The sequence below is a fragment of the Pollachius pollachius genome (assembly GCF_949987615.1).
Source record: "Pollachius pollachius genome assembly, chromosome: 9".
In the NCBI taxonomy this organism is placed as follows: Eukaryota; Metazoa; Chordata; class Actinopteri; order Gadiformes; family Gadidae; genus Pollachius; species Pollachius pollachius.
The window spans coordinates 11160357-11187504 of NC_136942.1; the positions used below are offsets into that span (position 1 = coordinate 11160357).

General features: G+C 44.6%; 2 protein-coding genes across 2 annotated transcripts; both read left to right on the top strand.

Moving 5' to 3' along the window:
- The first annotated feature begins 6304 nt into the window (after positions 1 to 6304).
- On the top strand, positions 6305 to 9648 carry bet1l (Bet1 golgi vesicular membrane trafficking protein-like). The gene is made up of 4 exons (XM_079743958.1): positions 6305 to 6324; positions 6735 to 6820; positions 7098 to 7154; positions 7333 to 9648. Exons 1-4 carry the CDS (start codon positions 6306 to 6308, stop codon positions 7498 to 7500), a joined length of 330 nt encoding a protein of 109 aa, XP_079600084.1. The 5' UTR covers position 6305; the 3' UTR covers positions 7501 to 9648.
- Positions 9649 to 10339: 691 nt separating this feature from the next.
- deaf1 (DEAF1 transcription factor) lies at positions 10340 to 27092 on the top strand. Its single transcript, XM_079743613.1, has 13 exons — positions 10340 to 10690; positions 11751 to 11836; positions 12487 to 12616; positions 13488 to 13634; positions 13817 to 13956; positions 14704 to 14769; positions 14989 to 15033; positions 15307 to 15421; positions 15638 to 15745; positions 16159 to 16487; positions 17741 to 17815; positions 18185 to 18274; positions 26491 to 27092. Exons 1-13 carry the CDS (start codon positions 10522 to 10524, stop codon positions 26587 to 26589), a joined length of 1599 nt encoding a protein of 532 aa, XP_079599739.1. The 5' UTR covers positions 10340 to 10521; the 3' UTR covers positions 26590 to 27092.
- The last annotated feature ends 56 nt before the right edge of the window (positions 27093 to 27148 follow it).

Consider the following 27148-nt stretch of genomic DNA (forward strand, 5'->3'; position numbering starts at 1 on the left):
GGCTGAGCTCCGACAGGAAGTAGAGCACAGGAAGTATAGAGCCTGATCTCCGGGACCACAGGGAGTAGGGAACAGGAAGTAGATAGCCTGGGCTCCTGAAGGACAGGAAGTAGATAGGCTGACCTCCTGTAGTACAGGATGTAGAGGACAGGAAGTAATACAGGAAGTAGAGGGCAGAAAGTGGAGGACAGGAAGTGGAACCGGAGGTCTTCCTCAGTGGTTATTCCGTGTTTCTCTCGAGGTCGCTAAAGGTCCGACATGAAGAAATCCATTTCCTCCATTCTCTTCCTGGGGCTGAGGAGGTCAGAGGTCACAAGCCTACATCTGAAAGCAGCAGAAACATTTCCAGAATTAATATAAACCACATCAGACATGGGTGAGTCATGATGAGATTAGGGTGAAGTTACACAATAGCAGTAGGGATCGATTCTATCGATTCTATCTGGGGGTAATAAAGGCTTCTCTATTACAGGTTAATAATGTGTCTGGGAAATAGTTTATAAAATATGGAATTGAATGAAACTGCAGCCTAATAAATAACAAACACAGATAAGTATCACACATACAGGACCATGTTCAGCCTTATAACAATGATAAAATGTCCTAAAAATATAGACATAGATCAAATAAATCTCCACACACACACACGCGCGCGCGCGCACACACACACACACACACACACACACACAGACAAAAACACACACGCACACACACGTTTGTTCGTTCTGTGCTACCTTAGACGATGGATGGGAGTTGGACGATGACCCACTCCCTATGTAGATATAAAGGGCTCATTCTACGTCATCGAAATTTACTTTCATATGATGATGCACTTCTTAAAGCAAACAAATGATTTTTACATATCATAAATCCGTACCAAGATGCCACACACCTTTAAACAGAGCATAACACCGGGACCCTGGGACCTGACCATGCACGTATCACTGTACTGGTGTTTCTGCCCGCTAATTACATTAAGGACCGTAAGCCGGTCTCCCATTGGGTCACACACACTGGAGAACCGTCAACACACTCCCGCTTTACCGGCTGCACAATCAACGTTAACGGGAATATAGACGGACAAGGCACACATGAAACGCCAGTGCGCAGGAGCGGGTTTGTGTTGCTTGGCAACCGTCCAGTCCCAGTCCGGTGTGGAAGTATTTGTGTCGGCGGAGCCAAATAAATGATGAAATAAACCATCAAACAAACCATACTCTGTGGTTAATTACAGTTCACTAACATATGGCGCTGGTAGTACAGGTGAACAAAATCATCTTCACACCGGAGGGCACGTAGCCGCGACCGAATCACTGCCCTGAAACAACCCTCCTTCTCATGGTGATCATCACATGACACCAACATCACCGACCGACTATTTGTGTGTTTTTAAACGAAACCTCTCCGCGTGTGAGCGCTACTCCTCAGATTGCGACCTTTGGGATTTGACCCTCCGACTCAAATCATCCCGTTTAATCTGCAGGTGCAGGTTGTTTACCTGTCTCTCTGACCAATCAGAGCGCTTCCTGGTCCCCACGTGGGGTCGAACCAGTAGATAAAACTAGGGATGGATTCTGTTGGTCAAATCAAACCGTTTGAAGAGAGATCTGGATTGGCTTTATTGTTTTACCTAAATATGTTATAATACGATAACATAAAATCATTAAAATTTTATTAAATTTAACACAAACGGAGGATAGAAAACACAGCTCATGACACAGTGAACAGATTACATATTTGTCATTTAAAACCAACATGGGAGGTAAAACAAGATAAGAAAAAAATAACACTGACTAGTAGTGCAATATTTACACGCATGGACCCTGAAAGTTATCCCTGAAAGGTTGATGAATAAATTAACTGTTAAAACCGAACATGTTTCCTCACCAGCAACACTGTGCAAGAACAAAACCGCACCATCACATAGTTTGGAGAACAGAGGATACTCACAGTCTCCCCTGTCGCTCTCCTCGCCCAACTCCGTCCGAGCCCCCTCACTCTGTCCGAGATCCCTTACTTTGTCCGCGACCACTCACTCTGTTCGAGAACCCTCACTCTGTTCGAGCCCGCCTCACCTCGGTCGGCACCCCGCTGGGTCTACTGAACACACTCCGTTCAGAAATAAGATTCGACCTTCAAGCGGAGCAGCGGGATGGCGGTAGCTCCAGCGGAGAGGAGAAGAGAGCCGGCAGGATGATTATCTGAGGAAAAGCCTCTGGCTAATCTAATTAGACAACCGGTGGCCATGGGTGTTCGCTGCTGCTGCGGGCGACTCAACTTAAACTCCTGAGTGAAGCACGGCAAGCGCTCACACACGCGTCGCTACGCATCGCCAACAGTACTTCCAGTTTGTTCGAGACCCGCCAAACTCTATCTCAGCTCAGTCAGCTGTCCCTCCTCATCACAACCTCACAGAAAACATTCTGACGGTTTACACTGAATGAGCGGCAGAGGAACATACCAAGTGAGACCCGGGGAGGGGGCGACAGGTGGCTCACCTGCTCTCTAGAGCGAGGGGGGAGGGAGAGCGAGGGAGGGGAAGGGAGATGTCGGGGAGGTAGGGGGAGGGAGGGAGGTGGTGGGGAGAGAGGGAGGTATGGTAAGGGAGCGGGGGATGGGAGGGAGGGAGGTGGTGGGGAGAGAGGAAGGTATGATAAGCGAGGGGGGAGGGAGGTGGTGGGAGGGGACGGAGGGAGGTGGTGGGGAGGTATAGTGAGGGAGGGGGGGTATGGAGGGCGGTGGTGGGAGGGGGAGGGAGGTGGTGGGGAGGTATGGTGAGGGAGGGGGAGGGAGTGAGAGGGAGGGAGGGAGGGAGGGAGGGAGGTGGCTGGGAGGTAGGGTGAGGGATGGGGAGGGAGGGAGGTGGCGGGGGTAGGGATGGTCGGGGAAGGGGTGAGGAGGGGGATGGAAGCGAGGAACGCAGGGTGCTGAAATAGTTCCTTTGTTAAAGCCTGAACATGTGAGATTAACAGTGTAGATGATCAAACTGTCAGTGGTAGAGCTACAGGTAGAGGTACAGGTAGAGGGAGAGCTAGAGGGGTAGAGGTAGAGGGGTACAGGTAAAGGTAGAGGGGTAGAGCTACAGGTAGAGGTAGAGGGTACAGGTAGCGGTAGAGGGGTACAGTTAGAGGTAGAGATAGAGGGGTACAGGTAGAGGTAGAGGGGAAGAGATAGAGGGGTAGAGCTACAGGTAAAGCTAGAGGGGTACAGGTAGCGGTAGAGGGGTACAGTTAGAGGTAGAGATAGAGAGGTAGAGGTACAGGTAGCGGTAGAGGGGTAGATATGGGGAAGAGATAGAGGGGTAGAGGTAGGGTAGAGGTAGAGATAGAGGGGTAGAGGTAGAGGGGTACAGGTAAAGGTAGAGGGGTTAAGGCAGAGGTAGAGGGGTACGGGTAGAGGTACAGGTAGAGGTAGAGATAGAGGGGTAAAGGTAGAGGTAGAGGGGAAGAGATAGAGGGGTAGAGCTACAGGTAAAGCTAGAGGGGTACAGGTAGCGGTAGAGGAGTACAGTTAGAGGTAGAGATAGAGGGGTAGAGGTAGGGTAGAGGTAGAGGGGTACAGGTAGCGGTAGAGGAGTACAGTTAGAGGTAGAGATAGAGGGGTAGAGGTAGGGTAGAGGTAGAGATAGAGGGGTACAGGTAGACGCAGAGGTAGGGGGGAGGGGTAGAGGTACAGGTAGAGGGGTACAGGTAAAGGTACAGGTACAGGTACAGGGTAGAAGTAGAAAGTACAGGTAGAGATAGAGGGGTAGAGGTAGAGCTACAGGTAGACGTACAGGTAGAGAGGTAGAGTAAGAGCTACAGGTAGAGGTAGAGCTACAGGTAAAGCTACAGGTAGAGGTACAGGTAAAGATACAGGTAGAGGTAAAGAGGTACAGGTAGAGGAGTAGAGGTAGAGATAGAGGTACAGGAAGAGGTACAGGTATATGCATGATATATATACATGATATATATGGATAATATATATACATGATAGATAAATGCATGTTAGATAAACATAACAGATCTACATAATAGATCTAAACATGACAGATCAACATGATAGAAGGTATCTACGAGGTAATACAACAAAGGATTTAAATGAGGGGACCTGTTGGTTAACGAGGTGGGCGGAGTTACTTACATGTGTCCACAAGCACGAAGATGTGTCTCTGAGTAGGAAGTGAGGTCATCTTTCTGATATTTAACATCCTGTCTCCGAGCGGCTGCGGACCCGCAACAGACTAGCAGTGGACTGCTCCGTCGCCGCGGCGATAGGAGAGCACGACCTCATCCAAACAGGATTAAGCTAAAAATAGCCACGCATATCTGCTGGGAGTCAGAGCCGCTGGCAGTGACGACACCTGGTCAGCTCCTGCCACCTCCTCCCCGGTCTCCTGTCCCAGCTCCTCCCCTCCACCACCTTCCATCTTCACCTCCTCCCCAGTCTCCTCTCCCACCTCCTCCCCTCCACCACCTTCCATCTTCTCCTCCTTCCCAGTCTCCTCTCCCACCTCCTCCCCTCCACCACCTTCCATCTTCTCCTCCTCCCCAGTCTCCTCTCCCACCTCCTCCCCTCCACCACCTTCCATCTTCCCCTCCTCCCCAGTCTCCTCTCCCACCTCCTCCCCTCCACCATCTTCCATCTTCTCCTCCTCCCCAGTCTTCTCTCCCACCTCTCTCTCCTCTCTTCACCATATCTCCTTTCACCTCCTCCCCTTGCCCCCCTCTCCCACCTACCCCCCCTCCACCTCCACCTCCCCCTCCAGTTCCTCTCTCACCTCCTCCCACTCCCCCCCTCTCCCAGCTACTCCCCCTCCACCTCCACCTCCCCCTCCGTTTCCTCTCTCACCTCCTCCACCTCCTCTCACCCCCTCTCCGATCTCTTCTTTCACCTCCTCACCCTCCACCTCCTCCACCTCGATCTCCTCCGATGTTCCTCCCCCTCCCGCCTCCCCCTTCCCCCCCGTCTCTCCCTCTCCCCCCCCCCCCGTCTCCCCCTCTCCCCCCTCCCTCCCCCCCCCCCCCGTCTCCCCCTCTCCCCCTCTCCCCCTCCCCCTCTCCCCCTCTCCCCCCCCGTCTCCCCCTCTCCCCCTCCCCCTCTCCCCCTTCCCTGTCTGCAGGAGGTCAGGCTACAGCAGGGAGGACGCACCGCGGGGGGCAGCTGGTGTTCGGACCACCTAGTTCCATAAATCAGCCACGTGCAAGCTCCTGGACGTGCACGCACCTGGAGGTGCACGCTCCTGGACCTGCACTCTCCTGGACGTGCACGCTCCTGGAGCTGCATGCTTGAGACAGGTACCCATGTGCAAACACACACACTGTTGCATGCTCAGGGACCAGACTATAAAGGATTACACCAGGCTCCACACACACACACACACACACACACACTCACTGATGCATGTACTTGCAAATATTCCTAATACGCCACAGGCGGATTATAGCACACACACACACACACACACATACACACATAGAATTAACAAGCACACACATGCACACACACAGTCTTATAGGTCTGTGCACGTGGACCTCCTAGACAGCCCTTGCAGCCGATTGGCTGGCTGGAACTAAACACTAGCGGGTGATGACATCACCACTACCATATCCCTGGCGTGACCTCGCTGGGCTGACGACAGTTAGCTCGTAGCCAAAGAACCAGTTTACTGGTGTCTGAATTAGAGTTAGCTCATAGCGGTATAAAGAGTTAGCTCATTGCGGTATAAAGAGTTAGCTCATAGCGTTATAAAGAATTAGCTCATAGCGGTTAACGAGTTAGCTCATAGCGGTATAAAGAGCTAGCTCATAGTGGTATAAAGAGTTAGCTCATAGCGGTATAAAGAGTTGGCTCAAAACATAAAGAGTTAGCTCATAGCGGTATAAAGAGATATCTCATAGCATTATAAAGAGTTAGCTCATAGCGGTATAAAAAGTAAGCTCATAGCGGTATAAAGAGTTATCTCATTACATTATGAAGATATAGCTCATAGCGGTATAAAGAGTTAGCTCATAGCAGTATAAAGAGTTAGCTGATAGCAGTTCAAGAGTTAGCTCATAGCGGCATAAAGAGTTAGCTCAAAGCGGTATATAAAGTTAGCTCACAGCCGTATAAAGAGTTAGATGTAGCAAACACACACACACACACACACTCTAAGAATTAAAACACACACACACACTCAGAGAATTAAAACACACACACACATCCACACACCCATACACACACACTCACACGTGTTTGGCTCCATCTTGTGGTGGGGGAGGATAAACGCAGTGTCGGACGGTTTGGTTCTCCGCGGCTTCCGTAGATCCTCACAACACGACAACATGGCTGACTGGGGTCGGGGTATGTCTTGACACGTCGACAACTCATAGAATTAGGTTAAAATATCGATTGTATGATTAAAGTCAACACTACTGTATCAATGTTATCGAGTGCAGTAGACGGTTCATATGAAAAACAGGACGACTAACGATATACTATGTAGTGTGTACAGTATTAGTGAACTAATGAACTACTATCACTAAGTCGAGCAGCCATGAAAGAATACTGCCCTGTTTACTTCAGGGTTTAGTGTTCATGTTTGTATCCGAGGATAGACGAGAGTTCAGCTCACTATGATCAGTCTTTATCACTTCAGCTCATTATGATCAGTGTTATCAGTTCAGCTCACTAACGATCAGTGTTTTATCAGTTCAGCTCGCTATGATCAATGTTGATTAGTTCAGCTCAATAATGATGAGTTTTAAATGCAGGACATGGAGCAGTTGATGACATGTTGGATGCCGAGAACAAACTTCTGGCGGAGAACCTGGCGAGCAAAGTGTCCCGTCTGAAGTCGGTACGTGAGGAGCACAGTTGACTGGATATCAATACAGTTAGGAGATCTATTGATTAGTTAGCAATTATTGATAATAATAATGATTGATTAGCAGTTTTTAGATAATATTTCTCTAGATCGAATGGCGATGAAGCTTTGCCTTACTCAGATTATTAATATTTGTATTAATTATATTGATAAAATATACAAGCCTGTATGTGTTTTTTAACTAATGTCCTTTAACAAATACAAATTGTCTGTGGGTGTTCCTTAAAGTGTTTGTTGTGTTTTGTGGAAGCTGGCCTATGACATCGACAAGGACGCAGAGGACCAGAACATGTACATTGATGGCATGGTGAGATCTTCTCAAGATGATTTTATATTATTTATAAAATCCTGTGTTATGTGTGTTTGTTCCACGACTACTGTGAATGTGAAGCGTCTCCAACTTCCTGTGTTGTGCTTCCTCAGGACTCTGACTTCCTGTGTTGTGCGTCTTCAGCACTCTGACTTCCTGTTTTGTGCGTCCTCAGGACTCTGACTTCCTGAGTGCGACGGGGTTGCTGACGGGCAGCGTGAAGCGCTTCTCCACCATGCTGCGATCCAGCCGGGACAACCGCAAGATCATGTGCTATATGTCGGGGGGGCTGGTGGCGCTCTTCTTCCTGCTCTACTACCTCGTCTCCCGCCTACAGAGCTGAGCACCACCGCTCCGACCACACCCTCCACCAACATTCCACCCCCGTACCCCTAGTCCAGACCCAGACCGACACCCCGTAACCCAGACCCAGACCCGGTACCCCAAGCCCAGACCCTTTACCCCAAGCCCAGGCCCAGTCCCGGTACCCAGACCCGAACCCTGTGCCCAAAGCCCAGACCCGTAGTCCGGACCTGGCACCCCAGTCCAGACCCCCTACCCCTAGGCCGAGCCTGGTACCCCTAGTCCGGACCTGGTACCTCTAGTCCAGGCCTGGTACCCCTGCTTCAGACCAGCCGGGCGGCCTCTCATCTGTGAGAATCATCAACAGGACTTCAGTTTACAACCCCACCATCCTGTCACAATAATGAAGTTGTTGATGAACTCCACAGAGAGACTAGAGTCTGAAGATCAGAACCTTTACCAGGGCGTACTGGGCGACCCACAGCGGAGCCACTGGGCAGACTGGAGCCTTCCACAGCTTCCTCACCGACCCCCGGTCTGAAGGTGCAGATGGGGTCCGGTCCCAGTGAGGCCTCACCGCCCCCCTCTGCTGGTGTTTCAGGAGCCTCAGTTGTATGAGAGCTCTGTGCACACATGTATTAGTGGTGATGGGATTGTGTTGCCTGGGGAGTAATGTGTTTATCCTTCTATCTCTAATAATGTATATAGACTTTGGTTTTGGGACGGGGAAATTTTAGTGAAAAGTAACAAAAGTGATATAGAAGCTTGAGGATTCAGTTGAGGATCAGGATTATATGGCATGGTTGAAATAAACATTATGTCAGTAACATTAAATAAAGTGCGGCTTTTTAAGGAGAGATGTGCTCTAGCGCTCATCAACCCTCAACCCTGTTAACATCAGACATTCCTTCTGTTATGAGGCTAGAGTTGTTTTCTGATGCCGATACCAGTATCGAAAATTCCTCAGACCCCGCAGTATCGGGTATCGGCAAGTATGCAAGTCTATGCGCCGATCCGATACCATCACGTGACTCATTTACTACACAGGCAGAACACATCACACATTCACTACGGTGTTATGATCCGTTAATAAACTGGAAGAATACGAATGTATAATAATAATATATTCTAAATGTATATGATAAGAACAAGTGCTATTAGTAGTTACAATGCTAGATGCTGTATCGGGATATACTCTGCATCTGCCGATACTCAAGTTCAGGAATCTCAATCAGTTTTGGGAATGAATAATTGGTATTGGAACTTGTCTATATGAGGCCCCATCGAAACCTGCTCCAGTAACCATCAGCTGGTCCTAGACAGTGCAGTGGGATGTATGGTGGGTTCCTGCATTGGGATGTATGGTGGGTTCCTGCAGTGGGATGTAGGGTGGGTTCCTGCAGTGTGATCCCCAGCGCTAGTTCGATCCCCAGCTCCTCCTAGCTGATTGTTGATGTGAGCAAGACACTTACCCTAACTGCTCCTGACGAGCTGGCTGTCACCTTGCATGGTTGACTCTGCCGTCGGTGTGTCAATGTGTATATTAACTGATGTAAGTCGCTTTGGATAAAAGCGTCTGCTAAATGCCCTAATTGTAATTGTAATTGTAATTGATGTAGGATGGGCTCCTGCAGTGTGATGTAGGATGGGTTCCTTCAGTGGGATGTAGGATGGGTTCCTTCAGTGTGATGTAGGATGGGTTCCTGCAGTGTGATGTAGGATGGGTTCCTTCAGTGGAATGTAGGATGGCTTCCTTCAGTGGGATGTAGGGTGGGTTCCTGCAGTGTGATGTAGAGTGGGTTCCTGCAGTGTGATGTAGGATGGGTTCCTTCAGTGGGATGTAGGATGGGTTCCTGCAGTGTGAGGTCGGTTGGGAAAATTACCCGGTTCAAAATCCCAAAAGAAATACATCTTCACTCTTCTGCTCAAGTTAGGAGTGAATAACGTCTGCTCACGTGCATTGGCTGTTACACCCTAAAGTCCCTCCATACCTTCCTACCTAATGATGCAAACTCAATATTCATAAAAATCTGATTAAATACATAAATAAAACAAAAACATATTAAATAATGACAAATAATATTTATGGCCGCTAAAGTAGTGATGTGTACTGGTGGACCGACCGTATACTGGGAGTGTTGGGTGACATGTGAACCATTAAATAATAAAGGAAACATTATTTCTGTTGCGCCTGATGCTTAATTCAATCTATTGGTTATTCAGTGTAACAGAAGATAGGATGTTAACGATGATGATGAATGATGGAGAACAGGACAGGACAGGCTGACCCTGGAGACAGAGCAGTTAAAATACAGAAGAACAAAGAGGTGCAAAGAAGTGGAAGAAGTCATTAGTTTTGCCTTGTTGTTACTAAATCCAATTAATGATAATATGAGGGATTCGTTTAACAGGTTTAAGAAGCTATATTTCTGATTAGTTCAGCAGGTTTAGTAACAGTTAAATATAAAATTAGCGGTATAAAAGGATGCACCAGATCTTGCCAGATCCTAACACAAGGAAACCCTGATGCTGACGTTGTGAGAAAATATAATTCCTAAATAATATAATCTTATACCGGTGTTATAGTAATGGGATCATTATTTGCATAATAAAATTATCTACGTTTTATTCCTATTTCTTCTTATTTTATTATATTCGTCCGTGGAAAATGACGGCCACCAAAATTATTTCATGTCGCCGAATGAAATCCTCACTTGCTGTGGTTTAAATGCCTCAGCAACGCTGTACGACACACACCACTGAGCTCGTGCACGCCACTCGGGTGACGAGCGTCCAGTAACCGTTGTGATTCGCGCTCGCTCGTTTTCTTTCGGTCATTTCCGGTGCACCTCTTTCCTGTGCGCAGTGCATGAAAAATATTAAATTCTGAGTCGCCATTTATAGACTTGATGAGGACAGCAAAGTGTCTCTAAATGTAATATTTTAACCGTATAATCCCCTTAAACAATAACCTCGTACGTCAGCGTCCGTGGGATCGGTTAGAACAGGTGAGGATAGGTTCGGATAGGTTCGGCTCCAGTCGTGCGTCGGCGGGTAAGGAATGGATGAAGAAACCGAAGCCGAGTCGGCGACGAAGGCGCTCGGACCCGAGTCGTCTGACACCGAGTCGGAGGCCGAAGTGAGCGTGACGCTGCTCGGAGGCGCGGAGAGCCTCGACCTAGGAGCCGAGGCGCTGCCGAACGAGGAGGCGGCAGAGGCGGCGTTCGGAGGCAAGACGTCCGGTCACACAACCGGGAAAACACAACTAGGATGGTTAACACAACCAGGATGTTGTAAACACTACTAGGATGGTGTAAACACTACTAGGATGGTGTTAACACTACTAGGACTGTGTAAACATTACCACTAGGATGGTGTAAACTACTAGGATAATGTAAACAACTAGGATGGTGTAAACACCAATAGGATGGTGTAAACACTACTAGGACTGTGTAAACATTACCACTAGGATGGTGTAAACTACTATGATGGTGTAAACCCTACCAGGATGGTGTGAACACTAGTATTATGATGTAAACACTACTAAGATGGTGTAAAATACTAGTATAATGTTAACACTACTAGGACAGTGTAAACACTAGTATGATGATGTTAGCACTACTAGGATGGTGTAAACTACTAGTATGATGATGTTAACACTACTAGGATGGTGTAAACTACTAGGATGGTGTAAACACTACTAGGGATGGTTAAAACACTACTAGGATGGTGTAAACCTTGCTCAAATAGTGTAAACATGACCACTAGGATGGTTTGAACAACTTGGATGGTTAACACTACTCTGATGGTGTAAACTACTAGGAAGGGTTAAACACTACTAGGATGGTGTCAACACTGCTAGAATAACTGTAAACTAATAGGATTGTGTAAACTACTTAATGGTGTAAAGACTACTAGGATAGTGTAAACAATACTAGGAAGGTGTAAACAACTAGGATGGTTCAAACACTACTAGGATGGGGTAAACACTACTATGGTTAGGTTGACTATGCTATGCTAGGCTGCTACTATGCTAGGTTGCTGCTATGCTATGGTGATGCTATGCTAGGGTGCTGCTCTGCTAGTGTTATGCTAAGCTAGGGTGCTGCTAAGCTATGGTGCTGCTATGCTAGGCGGCTGCTATGCTAGGGTGAATTTAGCAGCCTGGTGAGTGAACTCTCCAAATGGTTTTCATCACCATTCCAAAAGTTAAACACAGAAAAATAAAACGTAATCACACACACACACACACGTGTATATATATGTTTATGTACGTATATGTCTCCCCAGAGGTAACCACGGTAACAGTGGGTGATGTACAGTCGTCGTCGGAGACAGTTTTCACCACGACGGGGAGCCTTCCAGAACACGTGTTTGTGAGTTCATACAATAATCTGTTATGATACACGATCATATACTGTACATTACAATGCATAATTATACACTGTACATTATGTATTTTAATATATCATAGTATATAATGTCATATATATCAATGGGAATGTAGATTAGAATAGATTATAATGTAATATAATCTATCATCATTATAATGTAATATAATCTATTATATATTTTAATGGAGAATATAATATATTATTAAACATAATGTGTAACATAATATATATTTGAATGGAGAATGCATCAGATAATATATTATAATGTTTAATATAATGTATTATAATGTCAAATATATATTCAAATGACTGATATATTTTAATGTAGAATATCAAATATTATAAATGCTATATTTGAATGAAGAATATCATATATTATTTTGAAGAATATCATAGTATAATTAATATATATTTCAATGTAGAATGTTATATATTTGAATATAGAATCTCATATATTATCACGTAGAATCTCATATATTTGAATGTAGAATAGCATCTTTTTTAATGTAGTTTTACATATGTTTGAATGTAGAATCTCATATATTATAATGTAGAATATCATGTATTTTTACATCGAATCTCATATATTATAACTTAGAGTCTTATCTATTAAAATGCATTGTATATTTCAGAGCGGGCGGACCACCCTGCAACTGTCCGAGGGGCTGGGCTCCCAGAAGGCCACCCTCATCGTGGTCCACGCCGATGGCAGCATCGTGCAGGCTGCTGGGCTCAAGGGCGCTGCGGCAGCACTGGCCTCCGGTATATAGATACATAGATCTATAGATCGACACTATAGGAATAAAGGCATAGATCATTCTGTATATAGATAGATAGATAGATAGATAGATAGATAGATAGATAGATCTCTATATATCTATCTATCTATCTATCTATCTATCTATCTATCTATCTATCTATCTATATATATGTACAGTGTATACAGTATAGTCCAGTGTGTACAGTGTGTTCAGTATGTACAGTATAGTCCAGTATTTCCAGTATAGTCCAGTTTGTGCAGTACAGTCCAGTGTGTACAGTGTACAGTATAGTCCAGTGTATCCAGTGTGTACAGTATAGTCCAGTGTATCCAGTGTAGTACTGTGTATTCCAGTGTGTACAGTGTGCTGTGTGTACAGTATAGTCCAGTGTAGTACTGTGTAGTCCAGTGTGTACAGTGTGCTGTGTGTACAGTATAGTCCATTGTATCCAGTGTAGTACTGTGTAGTCCAGTGTGTACAGTGTGCTGTGTGTACAGTATAGTCCAGTGTATCCAGTGTAGTACTGTGTATTCCAGTGTGTACAGTGTGCTGTGTGTACAGTATAGTCCAGTGTAGTACTGTGTAGTCCAGTGTGTACAATGTGCTGTGTGTACAGTATAGTCCAGTGTATCCAGTGAAGTACTGTGTATTCCAGTGTGTACAGTGTACTGTGTGTACAGTATAGTCCATTGTATCCAGTGTAGTACTGTGTAGTCCAGTGTGTACAGTGCACTGTGTGTACAGTATAGTCCATTGTATCCAGTGTAGTACTGTGTAGTCCAGTGTGTACAGTGTACTGTGTGTACAGTATAGTCCATTGTATCCAGTGTAGTACTGTGTAGTCCAGTGTGTACAGTGCGCTGTGTGTCCAGCGGGCGGCCAGGGGGCCGTGCTGGCGGTGGCGTCAGAGAAGGACGGCGGCTCCAAGTACAACTGGGACCCCTCAGTGTTCAACAGCCAGCTGCCGGTCCGCTGCAGGAACACCAGCGGGGTGCTGCACAAGAGCCGGCTGGGCTCCGGTGAGCTGACACAAACACAGAGACACGCACACACATAGAAACACACACACATAGACACACACACACACACACACACACACACACACACACACCCTACATATAGAGAGTACATACAGAGAGTGTGATGCAGTCTGAAAAGCCTCCTAGCGTGCGTCTGGGTCAACATGTGTGTCTGTGTCCAGGGGGCAAAGGTCGCTGCATCAAACACAACAACAAGTGGTTCACGCCCACCGAGTTCGAGGGCATGGCCGGCCGCGCCAGCAGCAAGGACTGGAAGAGGAGCATCCGCTACGCCGGGAGACCGCTGCAGTGCCTCATCCAGGTAGCCTAGCAACACTGCCTCCCGGTGCCTAGCAACGCCTAGCCCTTAATGCTAGTATGTTAGCCCTCTTAATGCCGGTATTATGGTAGTATTGTTGGTAGCATTAATGGTAATATTATAGTAGTATTAATGGTAGTATTATAGTAGTATTATAGTGGTATCATAATCGTATTATAGTAGTATTATAGTCATATCATGGTAGTACCATAGTAGTATTAATGGTAGCATTATAGTAGTATTATGATAGTATTAGAGTAGCATAAATAGTAGTGTTATGGTAGTATTATAGTAGTATTAATGGTAGTACTATAGTAGCATTATAGTAGTATTAATGGTAGTATTATAGTAGTATCAATGGTAGTATTATAGTTGTATTAATCGTAGTATTATAGTTGTATTTAAGTAATATTTATAGTAGTATTTTGGTAGCTTTATGGTAGTATTTTGGTAGTATTGTAGTAGTATTATGATAGTATTAGAGTAGCATAAATAGTAGTGTTATGGTAGTATTATAGTAGTATTAATGGTAGTACTATAGTAGCATTATAGTAGTATTAATGGTAGTATAATAGTAGTGTTAATGGTAGTATTATAGTTTTATTATAGTAGTATTATGATAGTATTAGAGTAGTATAAATAGTAGTGTTATGGTAGTATTATAGTAGTATTAATGGTAGTACTATAATAGTATTATAGTCGTATTAATGGTAGTATTATGTTGTATTAATGCTGGTGTTTATATTCCAGGAGAGGATCCTTAACCCCCACGCAGCCTCCTGTACCTGCTCTGCCTGCTGTGACGACCTAAACCTGGTACCAATCTATTACTGTAGCTCTATGTCTCTCACCCTGGTACCTCTATTACTGTATGTTTATGTCTCTCACCCTGGTACCTCTATTACTGTAGCTCTATGTCTCTCACCCTGGTACCGCTCTATTACTGCAGCTCTATGTCTCTTACCCTGGTACCACTATTACTGTAGCTCTCTCACCTCTCTCTCTCTCGCTGTCTCTCGCTCTCTCTCATTCTAGTCTTTGAAGGAAGGAGATTCGTTGGAAAGTGAAAACATCAGCATGGTAAACAAGCAGCCATTCACACTCGCACTATATACGCACACACACACACAAACACAAACACACACAAACACAAACGTTTAATTTTCTTTCCCTGCATGTCCCTGTCTGTCTGCATGTCTCCCTGCGTGTCCTGTCTGTCTGCCTGTCCTGTCTCCCTGTGTGCCTGCCTCCCTGCGTGCCTGTCTCCCTCCCTACCTGTCTCCCTACGTGCCTGTCTACCTGCCTGTCTCCCTGCGTGCCCTGTCTCCCTGCCTGTCTCTCTGCGTGGTGCAGACTGGCCCGGTGAGACTCTTCGTCCCCTATAAAAGGAGGAAGAAGGACTCTGACCCCTCGGAGAAGAAGGACGAGCTTTCACCCAAGAACATCACGCTGACCCCCGGGGCAACCTGTAGGAGTGCATACACACAAACACACACACACACACGCACACGCACTATACACACACACACACACACACACACACACACACACACAGATACACTCACACACTCTCACACACTCACAGATACAGGCACACAGATACACACACACAAACACACACAAAGATTGGTTGTCATTGGATGTTTTCAAATGTGAGTGACCTGATTGGCCGTCTGTCCTCCAGTCACGGTGTCTCCGTCGGGACAGATCACCACCTCTGGAACATTGACCTTCGACCCCCCCACCCCGTCAGAGAGCCCCGCCCCCAGTGACGTCTTCACCACCACCACAGGTGAGAGGGGTTAGACAGTACAGAGGCAGGTCATCAAGGAGCTGGGAGGGGTTAGACAGTACAGAGACAGGTCATCAAGGAGCAGGGAGGGGTTAGACAGTACAGAGACGTGTCATTAAGGAGCAGGGAGGGGTTAGACAGTACAGAGACAGGTCCTTAAGGAGCAGGGAGGGGTTAGACAGTACAGAGACGTGTCATTAAGGAGCAGGGAGGGGTTAGACAGTACAGAGACAGATCCTTAAGGAGCAGGGAGGGGTTAGACAGTACAGAGACGTGTCATTAAGGAGCAGGGAGGGGTTAGACAGTACAGAGACAGGTCATTAAGGAGCAGGGAGGGGTTAGACAGTACAGAGGCAGGTCATCAAGGAGCAGGTAGGGGTTAGACAGTATTAACCCCCCCCTCCTCCCAACAGTGCTGAGCTCACTCCCCGCAGCGGTAACCTTGACGACGCCCCCCCTCCAGTCCAAGGTGTCGGCCCCTCCCTCCCCAGGGGGGCTGGTCAACGGCCTAGAGGTCATGACCTCTCTGGTGCCTGGCGACGGCGAGGTCACCATGGCGACGGGGGCGGGGCCGGGGCTGGGCGACGCCCCAAGGGGCCCTTGGCTCTACCTGGAGCAGCTGGCTGACACGTTGCTTGGCAACGTCCAGCAGCTGAAGGCACTGATAGGGCAGGCCAAGCAGGAGGCCGGCCAATCAGAGCACTTCGCCTCCGGTCACCTGACCAGGAAGGAAGTCAGCCAGGTACAACCATATCCTTTGACTGTTTCCCAAAGTGAAGGCTACAACCTTGCTAGAACACTTCCTTGCGAGTCGCGTCCTATGGAGATGGGGCTTGAGTGCTGCCTAGCGTTTGTAGCGTTCAGAGTTTGGAACGACTTGCTAGTGTGGAAGTGCTTCCACACTATCACACTTTGCATTTACATTGATCTATAACAAGCAATGCGGCAAAAAATATTTCTGAAAACGTTCAAATAACTTCACTTGTGTAAAGCAATGTGTATCGCTTTCCATACGCATTTTTGAAATACCCCGCGTAGCATGTGAACACAAAGGATTGTGGGTATTTTGGCTCGTTGAAAAAAATAAAATAAACTCTCGGACTTCTGTCGTGGCAATTTCTCTATCAGAGTTTGCGTCTAAGACAGATGAGATATTTTGATGCAAAAAGCACACAATACTTGTAGACAATTGGTGGTCATATATATTTGTAATAAAAGTACGAACAAAGATACATCACAACATGCATCAACAAACAACATAACAGGCATACACTACAATAATCTGAGGCCTCAGATGGAAGTTCGCCCTGCGTCTTACTTCATACTCTAAAGGTTTGCAAGGAGAAGTCCGCTGAGTGGCTAAAGTTAGGAGTTCTTATACACTTAGGTTGGGTTCTGGAGGGGAGCTGTACCCCAATAAACCAAAAGCCTTTTTTTACCAGATGGTAATCTTCACAATTGAAGCTCCCCAGGATGTCATAAAAGGGGGTCGCGGCCGTGCCATGTAACCCTTTGCTTTCTCGACGCTCCCCAGGGAGTCGAGGAACAGGCCCACCCATCAAAGGATTGCACGGAAACAGAATGTGTCAATAGATATCATCACACGAAAGGAGAGGAACAGGCAGGCAATAAATGCATCACACGAAACTCAAAGGTTTACACATGACCCACAAGGAGAGTAGAAGGCAGGCAATATATGCATCACACAAAATAGTAACAAAACTTAAGTTCATATAAAGACAAAAAACGTAACAACATGTCGATTTTCCATCACACTTCTCAAAAATAAAGGACGCGAAAAGGGCGCGAATTTCCGAGTGTTCTCAACATGGGAACAGTGCTTGTTGGCGTTCTGTGGCGCAGTGTCCTTAAAAAGGTGGCCGTTGAGCATGCTTCCTTCACATTGGGAAACACCAAGTATCTATATATCTTTTTTTATACATATATATATATAACGACCTGTGTGCGTGTGTGTGTGTGTGTGTGTGTGTGTAGTTCCAAAGTGTTTCCTTCCAGACGAATGATCCAGAGACCAAGAGAAGCTCCGACCTCACAGAGATCACAATCAATGTAAACACACACACACACACACCCCCCCCCACACACACACACACACACACACACACACACACACATACACACACAGCTAGACACAGAGCTGGGAAGGTCTGTCTGTCTGAAAGAAAGATACAACATAAGACACACCTAATATGCAGACAGACAAGGTTGTGGGCATACAGGCAGACAGACAGACAGACAAGGTTGTGGGCAGACAGACAGACACAGAGGTATTCCTGGGCTCATGCTGTGCCTGTAGGATGTGTTCATAGCAGCAGGACCTCTGTCCGCTGATCCCAGGTCTGCAGGGAGCAAACAACCTCTTTGTTGTCACGTTAACAATTATAATGATGATGATGATGATGATGATGCCCCCTACAGCAGATGTGTGTGAACTGCGGCCGCACGGCCATGAGTGAGTGCGCCGGCTGTCACAAGGTCAACTACTGCTCCACCTTCTGCCAGAAGAAGGTACGCACACACACACACACACACACACACACACACACACACACACACACACACACACACACACACACACACACACACACACACACATACTGGTTTTTGCCCTTCAGGGGGCCCACCAGTTTTTTGCTCATTTATGGGGTCCACCCTTTCCAGTGGTTCTACACTGCTGAAAAAAATCAGGTAAAATAAAAAAAAAATCCCAATCACAAAAATCACTTCAATTTAACAAAATTTAAAACTTTTGTCTCCATGCCAGTTTTTTGGTCACTTATGGGGCCCGTTTCTAACATACAGTACTTGTGAGGTCCAGCGTCATACACACACACACTTTTCTTGTTTTTATATCTTTGCAGGGTGTTAAGTTACTATCTGGGGCCCACAAATTGTTTCTATTGCACACAGACACTGACTGCGTTGAGGATCTATATTTATCTTCCTTCATTCCATCTCTTTTCCCTCTACACCTGCAAATTCAAATGCCTTGTAAGCTCATTAACTACTGTATGTGCTATCATCTTAACAAAAGATCATCAACAGGAAGATAGGGTAGTAGCATGGTAATCAAATAATGATCTTCAGCACTTAACCATTTTAAATGAAATGATGATTTAATTATTTTAAGAGAAAAAAGCTATCCAAACCAACATGGCCCTATGTGAATAAGCAATTTTCCCCCTTGTTAAGTCACAAACTGTGATAAACCAAATATCTTGGAAAGCTGAGTTAAACTTCAGTGTCCACACCCAGACCTGATCACTGCCAGACCAGTTGACCTGGGTTAAGTCTTATTTTTGAGGCTAACAATAAAATAAAATGCTTTCAACAAGTTGTCCTGAAGGAGCATGTATTTATTTATGGAAACAACAACTACATTTCACACTTTGATGAAATAGTAACCATGCTCTAGGCAAAATTGAGACTGAACTAGGGCTGCAACAAATGATTACAGGAAAACAAAATACAGTTGTAGATCTATTAAATCTATAGATCTATACAATCTATTAAAACCAGTAACAGGAGGCTTTATACAATTACTTGACTAAAAACATTTGAATGAAATTCAAAGCATCAGCGGCATACCAGAATGTTTTCTGTATTGTTCCTTAGAAAATCACGGTGTGGAGTGGGAGTTTTGTTCTCCTTACAATCCTCATCAGTTTCATCACTATCTGAATAATCAACAAGCGGAAACCCTTGGACAGTAAACACCTAAACACAGATAAACAGCAAAAAACTGTTACTTGAAAAGGTCATGTATGGCAGTATCTGCTAACTAGACAAGTTAGCCTAACCAAAAACTGTTCCTGAATTAACAGTAACATATAAACATGAAATGATCTGACTAAAAAGCTGCATCCAGAAAAGCAATGTAAACATTGGCCAATTTTGGTAGTAGAACAACCACATATATTGACGATGACTGTCTCTACAATGTCATTTTACCTGTGGCTGAGTCTCATCTGACTTTGATTTCTGATGGAACGTCTGATGTACAGGGCTGGTCTCTGTCTCGACTGCTGCTGCAGGAGTCTGAGGGTCTTTCATCTGAAATGTAGATACCAGACAAGAAGACACTTAGAACTGACTGAAATCACAACTGTATGTACAGACATTCAAAGGCTGATAATGTTACCCAATGGTAAAACAGTTTCTCAAACAGTACAGACCTTCAAACTGAGAGCACAGCATTGTCATTCTGAGGTATTAGCAACTCTCATAATCCATTACAAGGGTCTGCGGTGGGTCACATTCTAAATTTTGCTTTAAAACATGTAACAGCTCAGGAAGTGTACAGTGATAAATGTTTTTGGTGCACTGTCCAACACCTGACATAATCTCAACTCCAATTTTAACAGTTTCAGTGAGAACCAAACGGAAGGGCCCCATATGGGTGAGACTAGAAACATACGAGTGTTAAATACTATAAGTAATAAATATTGCTTTAAAACATGTAACAGCTCAGACAGTGTACAATTCTAAATGTTAAAATTGGAGTTGAGATTATTCCAGGTATTGGACAGAGCCATAAAAACAGTTTCAGTGAGAACCAAACGGAAGGGCCCCATATGGGTGAGACTAGAAACATACGAGTGTGTTACAGTATGTTACCTGCTCCCACTAACAAGGGACTAGAGAAAGAGTGTGTTTGACATAAAATGACCCCACAAGGACATGACTGGAAACGAGTGTGTTTGACATTAACCGGCCTTTATCACACCACCCAATAAGTAATCCTGACTGCATTAAAGCAATGTAAACATTGGCAAATTTGGGTAGTAGAACTACCACATATATTGATGATGACTGTCTCTACAATGTCATTTTACCTGTGTGTGAGTCTCATCTGACTTTGATTTCTCATGGAACGTCTGATGTACAGGGCTGGTCTCTGTCTCGACTGCTGCTGCAGGAGTCTGAGGGTCTTTCATCTGAAATGTAGATACCAGACAAGAAGACACTTAGAACTGACTGAAATCACAACTGTATGTAGAGACATTCAAAGGCTGATAATGTTACCCAATGGTAAAACAGTTTCTCAAACAGTACAGACCTTCAAACTGAGAGCACAGCATTGTCATTCTGAGGTATTAGCAACTCTCATAATCCATTACAAGGGTCTGCGGTGGGTCACATTCTAAATTTTGCTTTAAAACATGTAACAGCTCAGGCAGTGTACAGTGATAAATGTTTTTGGTGCACTGTCCAACACCTGACATAATCTCAACTCCAATTTTAACAGTTTCAGTGAGAACCAAACGGAAGGGCCCCATATGGGTGAGACTAGAAACATACGAGTGTTAAATACTATAAGTAATAAATATTGCTTTAAAACATGTAACAGCTCAGACAGTGTACAATTCTAAATGTTAAAATTGGAGTTGAGATTATTCCAGGTATTGGACAGAGCCATAAAAACAGTTTCAGTGAGAACCAAACGGAAGGGCCCCATATGGGTGAGACTAGAAACATACGAGTGTGTTACAGTATGTTACCTGCTCCCACTAACAAGGGACTAGAGAAAGAGTGTGTTTGACATAAAATGACCCCACAAGGACATGACTGGAAACGAGTGTGTTTGACATTAACCGGCCTTTATCACACCACCCAATAAGTAATCCTGACTGCATTAAAGCAATGTAAACATTGGCAAATTTGGGTAGTAGAACTACCACATATATTGATGATGACTGTCTCTACAATGTCATTTTACCTGTGTGTGAGTCTCATCTGACTTTGATTTCTCATGGAACGTCTGATGTACAGGGCTGGTCTCTGTCTCGACTGCTGCTGCAGGAGTCTGAGGGTCTTTCATCTGAAATGTAGATACCAGACAAGAAGACACTTAGAACTGACTGAAATCACAACTGTATGTAGAGACATTCAAAGGCTGATAATGTTACCCAATGGTAAAACAGTTTCTCAAACAGTACAGACCTTCAAACTGAGAGCACAGCATTGTCATTCTGAGGTATTAGCAACTCTCATAATCCATTACAAGGGTCTGCGGTGGGTCACATTCTAAATTTTGCTTTAAAACATGTAACAGCTCAGGCAGTGTACAGTGATAAATGTTTTTGGTGCACTGTCCAACACCTGACATAATCTCAACTCCAATTTTAACAGTTTCAGTGAGAACCAAACGGAAGGGCCCCATATGGGTGAGACTAGAAACATACGAGTGTTAAATACTATAAGTAATAAATATTGCTTTAAAACATGTAACAGCTCAGACAGTGTACAATTCTAAATGTTAAAATTGGAGTTGAGATTATTCCAGGTATTGGACAGAGCCATAAAAACAGTTTCAGTGAGAACCAAACGGAAGGGCCCCATATGGGTGAGACTAGAAACATACGAGTGTGTTACAGTATGTTACCTGCTCCCACTAACAAGGGACTAGAGAAAGAGTGTGTTTGACATAAAATGACCCCACAAGGACATGACTGGAAACGAGTGTGCTTGACATTAACCGGCCTTTATCACACCACCCAATAAGTAATCCTGACTGCATTAAAGCAATGTAAACATTGGCCAATTTTGGTAGTAGAACAACCACATATATTGATGATGACTGTCTCTACAATGTCATTTTACCTGTGTGTGAGTCTCATCTGACTTTGATTTCTCATGGAACGTCTGATGTACAGGGCTGGTCTCTGTCTCGACTGCTGCTGCAGGAGTCTGAGGGTCTTTCATCTGAAATGTAGATACCAGACAAGAAGACACTTAGAACTGACTGAAATCACAACTGTATGTAGAGACATTCAAAGGCTGATAATGTTACCCAATGGTAAAAGTTTCTCAAACAGTACAGACCTTCAAACTGAGAGCACAGCATTGTCATTCTGAGGTATTAGCAACTCTCATAATCCATTACAAGGGTCTGCGGTGGGTCACATTCTAAATTTTGCTTTAAAACATGTAACAGCTCAGGCAGTGTACAGTGATAAATGTTTTTGGTGCACTGTCCAACACCTGACATAATCTCAACTCCAATTTTAACAGTTTCAGTGAGATCCAAACGGAAGGGCCCCATATGGGTGAGACTAGAAACATACGAGTGTTAAATACTATAAGTAATAAATATTGCTTTAAAACATGTAACAGCTCAGACAGTGTACAATTCTAAATGTTAAAATTGGAGTTGAGATTATTCCAGGTATTGGACAGAGCCATAAAAACAGTTTCAGTGAGAACCAAACGGAAGGGCCCCATATGGGTGAGACTAGAAACATACGAGTGTGTTACAGTATGTTACCTGCTCCCACTAACAAGGGACTAGAGAAAGAGTGTGTTTGACATAAAATGACCCCACAAGGACATGACTGGAAACGAGTGTGTTTGACATTAACCGGCCTTTATCACACCACCCAATAAGTAATCCTGACTGCATTAAAGCAATGTAAACATTGGCAAATTTGGGTAGTAGAACTACCACATATATTGATGATGACTGTCTCTACAATGTCATTTTACCTGTGTGTGAGTCTCATCTGACTTTGATTTCTCATGGAACGTCTGATGTACAGGGCTGGTCTCTGTCTCGACTGCTGCTGCAGGAGTCTGAGGGTCTTTCATCTGAAATGTAGATACCAGACAAGAAGACACTTAGAACTGACTGAAATCACAACTGTATGTACAGACATTCAAAGGCTGATAATGTTACCCAATGATAAAACAGTTTCTCAAACGGTACAGACATTCAAACTGAGAGCACAGCATTGTCATTCTGAGGTATTAGCAACTCTCATAATCCATTACAAGGGTCTGCGGTGGGTCACATTCTAAATAATGCTTTAAAACATGTAACAGCTCAGGCAGTGTACAGTTATAAATGTTTTTGTTGCACTGTCCAACACCTGACATAATCTCAACTCCAATTTTAACAGTTTCAGTGAGAACCAAACGGAAGGGCCCCATATGGGTGAGACTAGAAACATACGAGTGTTAAATACTATAAGTAATAAATATTGCTTTAAAACATGTAACAGCTCAGACAGATAAGTACATCATACAACCCAGTTTCAACAAGATGAACTATCACTGTGACTTTTGGCATGCAACATGACCCACAATTTAGAAGTTAAATGTGGTAAAAGGATGCTCTAGTTTACTGCCTTTAAATGCTGGATGTATTGAAGCAAGATGTCCAGTATAATAAGCACAACACTGCTTCCTTAACCCTTTTGGAAATGCCAACAAAACCTTTTTTGATTTTTTCATTTAGACAGGATGCAACACAGAAATGTGGAACACTTTAGTTCATTTAACCTATGTTCAAAGTAGAAATGGAACAGATGTGATCCATAATCAGTATCAGGTGCTTGTATTGAAGTCATTAATGAATTAACTGATGTCACTGATCCATAAACCAATCCAGATTCTAAAATAAATAGAAATAAAGAGCAAGAAAGTGCTACTTGAGGGTCCCTGCACCATTTTAAAAATCAAAAAAACCTTCCTAAAAACTCAGTAAATGAAAATGAAGACCCAACAGGCTATGGGGAACAACAAGAAAATAACTAAATTCCATACATGAGAATAATGACATCTACTTCTAATATTTTGTAATGCAGATGTTTTATCCCTCTTGATAGCCCTCTGCCCTGTAAATAAACTCTGCCCTGTCGTCATATCCACTTTACTGTTTTTCTTTTGAAATGTTGTGTCAAGGAACCTTCTGCTACTTACCTTTGCAACTGTTGATAAATCTTGCCAATAATCCAGACTTGTCAGTGCAAGACAGAATATATTTTCTGCATCATCTTCAGGCTTTATTCTTCTCCTTTTAGACATAATGGTTCTGTAATAATAATTGTAATAATTACTGTACATTCATCATAAGAGAATTGTTCTATAGCTATGCTATTGTGCAAAAATGATATTTACATACACATCTGAACAAAAATTATGAACAGATTTCAAATGTAAAAACAAGAGGTATCTCATGCAGTCAGTGTAATAACATGATCCAACCCTGATTTTGAACCATTTGATCACATGACCTGGAAGCTTTTGAGATAAAATGCTAATATTTATAAATAAAAAATAATAAATCGCCAGCTGCTAGGGCTGGGCGATATATATTCAAACGAGACGTTTATTTTGCGTTAAAATAACTAGTACATTTCTTCACTTGAGCTGCCAGTTAGCTTTTATTCCTCCTCTGCCTCTGTCCAAGTGACCTGCTGCTCGTTGACGTTGTCACGTCAGAGTCCCCAATAACCCCAGAAAAAGTCGCTAGATTTGTCTAGTCGCTTTTTGGGAAAAAAATAAATCGATGGAGGGCCTGAAAAGTTGCTAAATATAGTGGAAGTTGTCAACACTGGACCACTGATTAGTGTGTCAATAAACAACCGAAGCAGCGGGGTTAGAGGTGGAGCACAAGTCACCCGCGTGTCAGCAGTTGCAGTGCATTGTGGGATTTGTAGTACGAGTGGTGGAAGTGCGATTTACTAGCGGGCCATTACTAATAGACACATTTATTCGGCCACGGAAAAAAATATCTATATATATCTAGCATCGCCATTCAGCTAAACAATATAGAAACATGACTTTTGGTCAATATCGCCTAGCCCTACTAGCTGCTAATGTTAGTAGTGGCCCGCAATGCTAATATTAACCGCTAGCGATATTTGCTAACGCTGAAAGCGTTAGCTCATTAACGTTAATTAGTCAGCTGGAGTCGGGTATAGCAGCTGGCACTGTAGCAGCTGCCAGTCTATGAAAATAATACATTATAATAACAATAATATAACAGCCAATTAAATCTAAAATCGAGCGTTAGCATATAACCACATGTGGCTAATGGTAGCAGCTAGCGGTTATTGTATTACAGTAAATAACGTCACTAAGATAAACGATATTAATTGAACAAAATCATGCTCACCTGTTGTATGCAGGTATCACAGACATCACATTAAAATCAAATATCCCGTCTTCGATGTTTTCTTATATTATATTAACTTTGATCTTGACCGTGATTCTTCTTCTGTCTCTAATTCGCGGCAGCTCCCACAGCACAGCAATTTGATTGGCCAAAGGGACTCACTTCCTTCGGGTGTGTCCATGGTGTGTGCACACATTTCCGGAAAGTGTGTGTCGGTGCTATAGCACCTTACAGGCTCCGGGGGCGGTAGTGAGCAAAACGTTTACACACACTTACACACTCATTTCCAGTTTTTGTCACCTCGTGGGCCAATTCAAGAAAAAGCAAGAGGGACATCAGGGGAGGGTTCTTAGCTCATTACAAATGAAATCGGTGTGGGGCCCACCATTTTGGGCCCCACACTGGTTTAGGGCCCCCCACCGTTGGTGTGCTCCTCACGGGGTGACCCGCTGAAGTAATAAATGTGAGTGCACACACACACACACACACACACACACACACACACACACAAACACACACAAACAGGGATACAGGCACACAGAGACACAAGCACGCACACACACAGAGACACACAAACAGAGACACAAGCACACATAGAGATACATGCACAAACACACCCAAGTATGCACCCACACACAGACACAGGCGCGCGCACACACACAAACACACACACGCGTGTTTGTCCCCAGGCTGAACTAGTTGGTTTATATTTTTGGTTAAGTTGAGTTGTAATATTGATCAAAGTATACATAATGATGTCTGTTTTTTTGTTAAGTTTTTTATGTGGTTAACGTGTTGTTAACCACATATGCTAACGTGTTGCTAGGACTGGAAGGAGCACCAGAACAGCTGTCAGCCGGGGGCCGCTCTGCCCCTGGAGGACGACCCCCTGGCCAGCATAGAGATCACCAAGGTCCTGGTGTAGCCCCCACCTGGACCAGGGCCAGGGACTCCAGGTCCCCAGCAGAGCCCCCCAAGATTCCCCTGACGGACCCAGCAGACCCAGGAGGGACCCCCCCCCCAGGAACCCCCTTGAGGAGCGTTCTCCTCTTTGCATTCCTTCATCGTCTGAAGGGGTCCCTCCAAACCAGGGTGCCTCCCTGGATCATCTCCAGTCCAGGGGGTTTGGACCAGCTCCGGGGGATCCGGGGGGTCCAGTTCAGGGGGTCTGGGGTATCCAGTCAGTCCTTCATGTTTACACTGGGCATTAAAAGACTAATTTAACGTAATAAAGCGTGGATCTGACGCCGTGACGCAACCATCATGAACTAAACCAACCATTCAGCGTTCCTCATCACATCCCACAGCCTGGCTGATGTTTTATTTCATCTCTTTTAATTGTACTTTTCGTTTTTCCCAGAGAGTGTATCCTGGACCTCCGTGTTGATCAGAGTAGTCCTGATACATCAATAAAGAGTGTGAACTGTTTGTGCTGTCTCTGAAAGACTCCTCTAGAAAACAGAACGCTAGACAGAAGACAAGAT

Excerpts from the sequence above, each read along its gene's own strand:
- bet1l (XM_079743958.1), top strand. Across the intron at positions 6,821-7,097 it reads AAGTGTCCCGTCTGAAGTCG|CTGGCCTATGACATCGACAA; the intron begins GTACGTGAGGAG and ends GTTTTGTGGAAG. Across the intron at positions 7,155-7,332 it reads ACATGTACATTGATGGCATG|GACTCTGACTTCCTGAGTGC; the intron begins GTGAGATCTTCT and ends GTGCGTCCTCAG.
- deaf1 (XM_079743613.1), top strand. The coding sequence starts at position 10,522 with ATGGATGAAGAAACCGAAGCCGAGTCGGCGACGAAGGCGCTCGGACCC. Across the intron at positions 10,691-11,750 it reads GGCAGAGGCGGCGTTCGGAG|AGGTAACCACGGTAACAGTG; the intron begins GCAAGACGTCCG and ends ATGTCTCCCCAG. Across the intron at positions 17,816-18,184 it reads TCACAGAGATCACAATCAAT|CAGATGTGTGTGAACTGCGG; the intron begins GTAAACACACAC and ends TGCCCCCTACAG.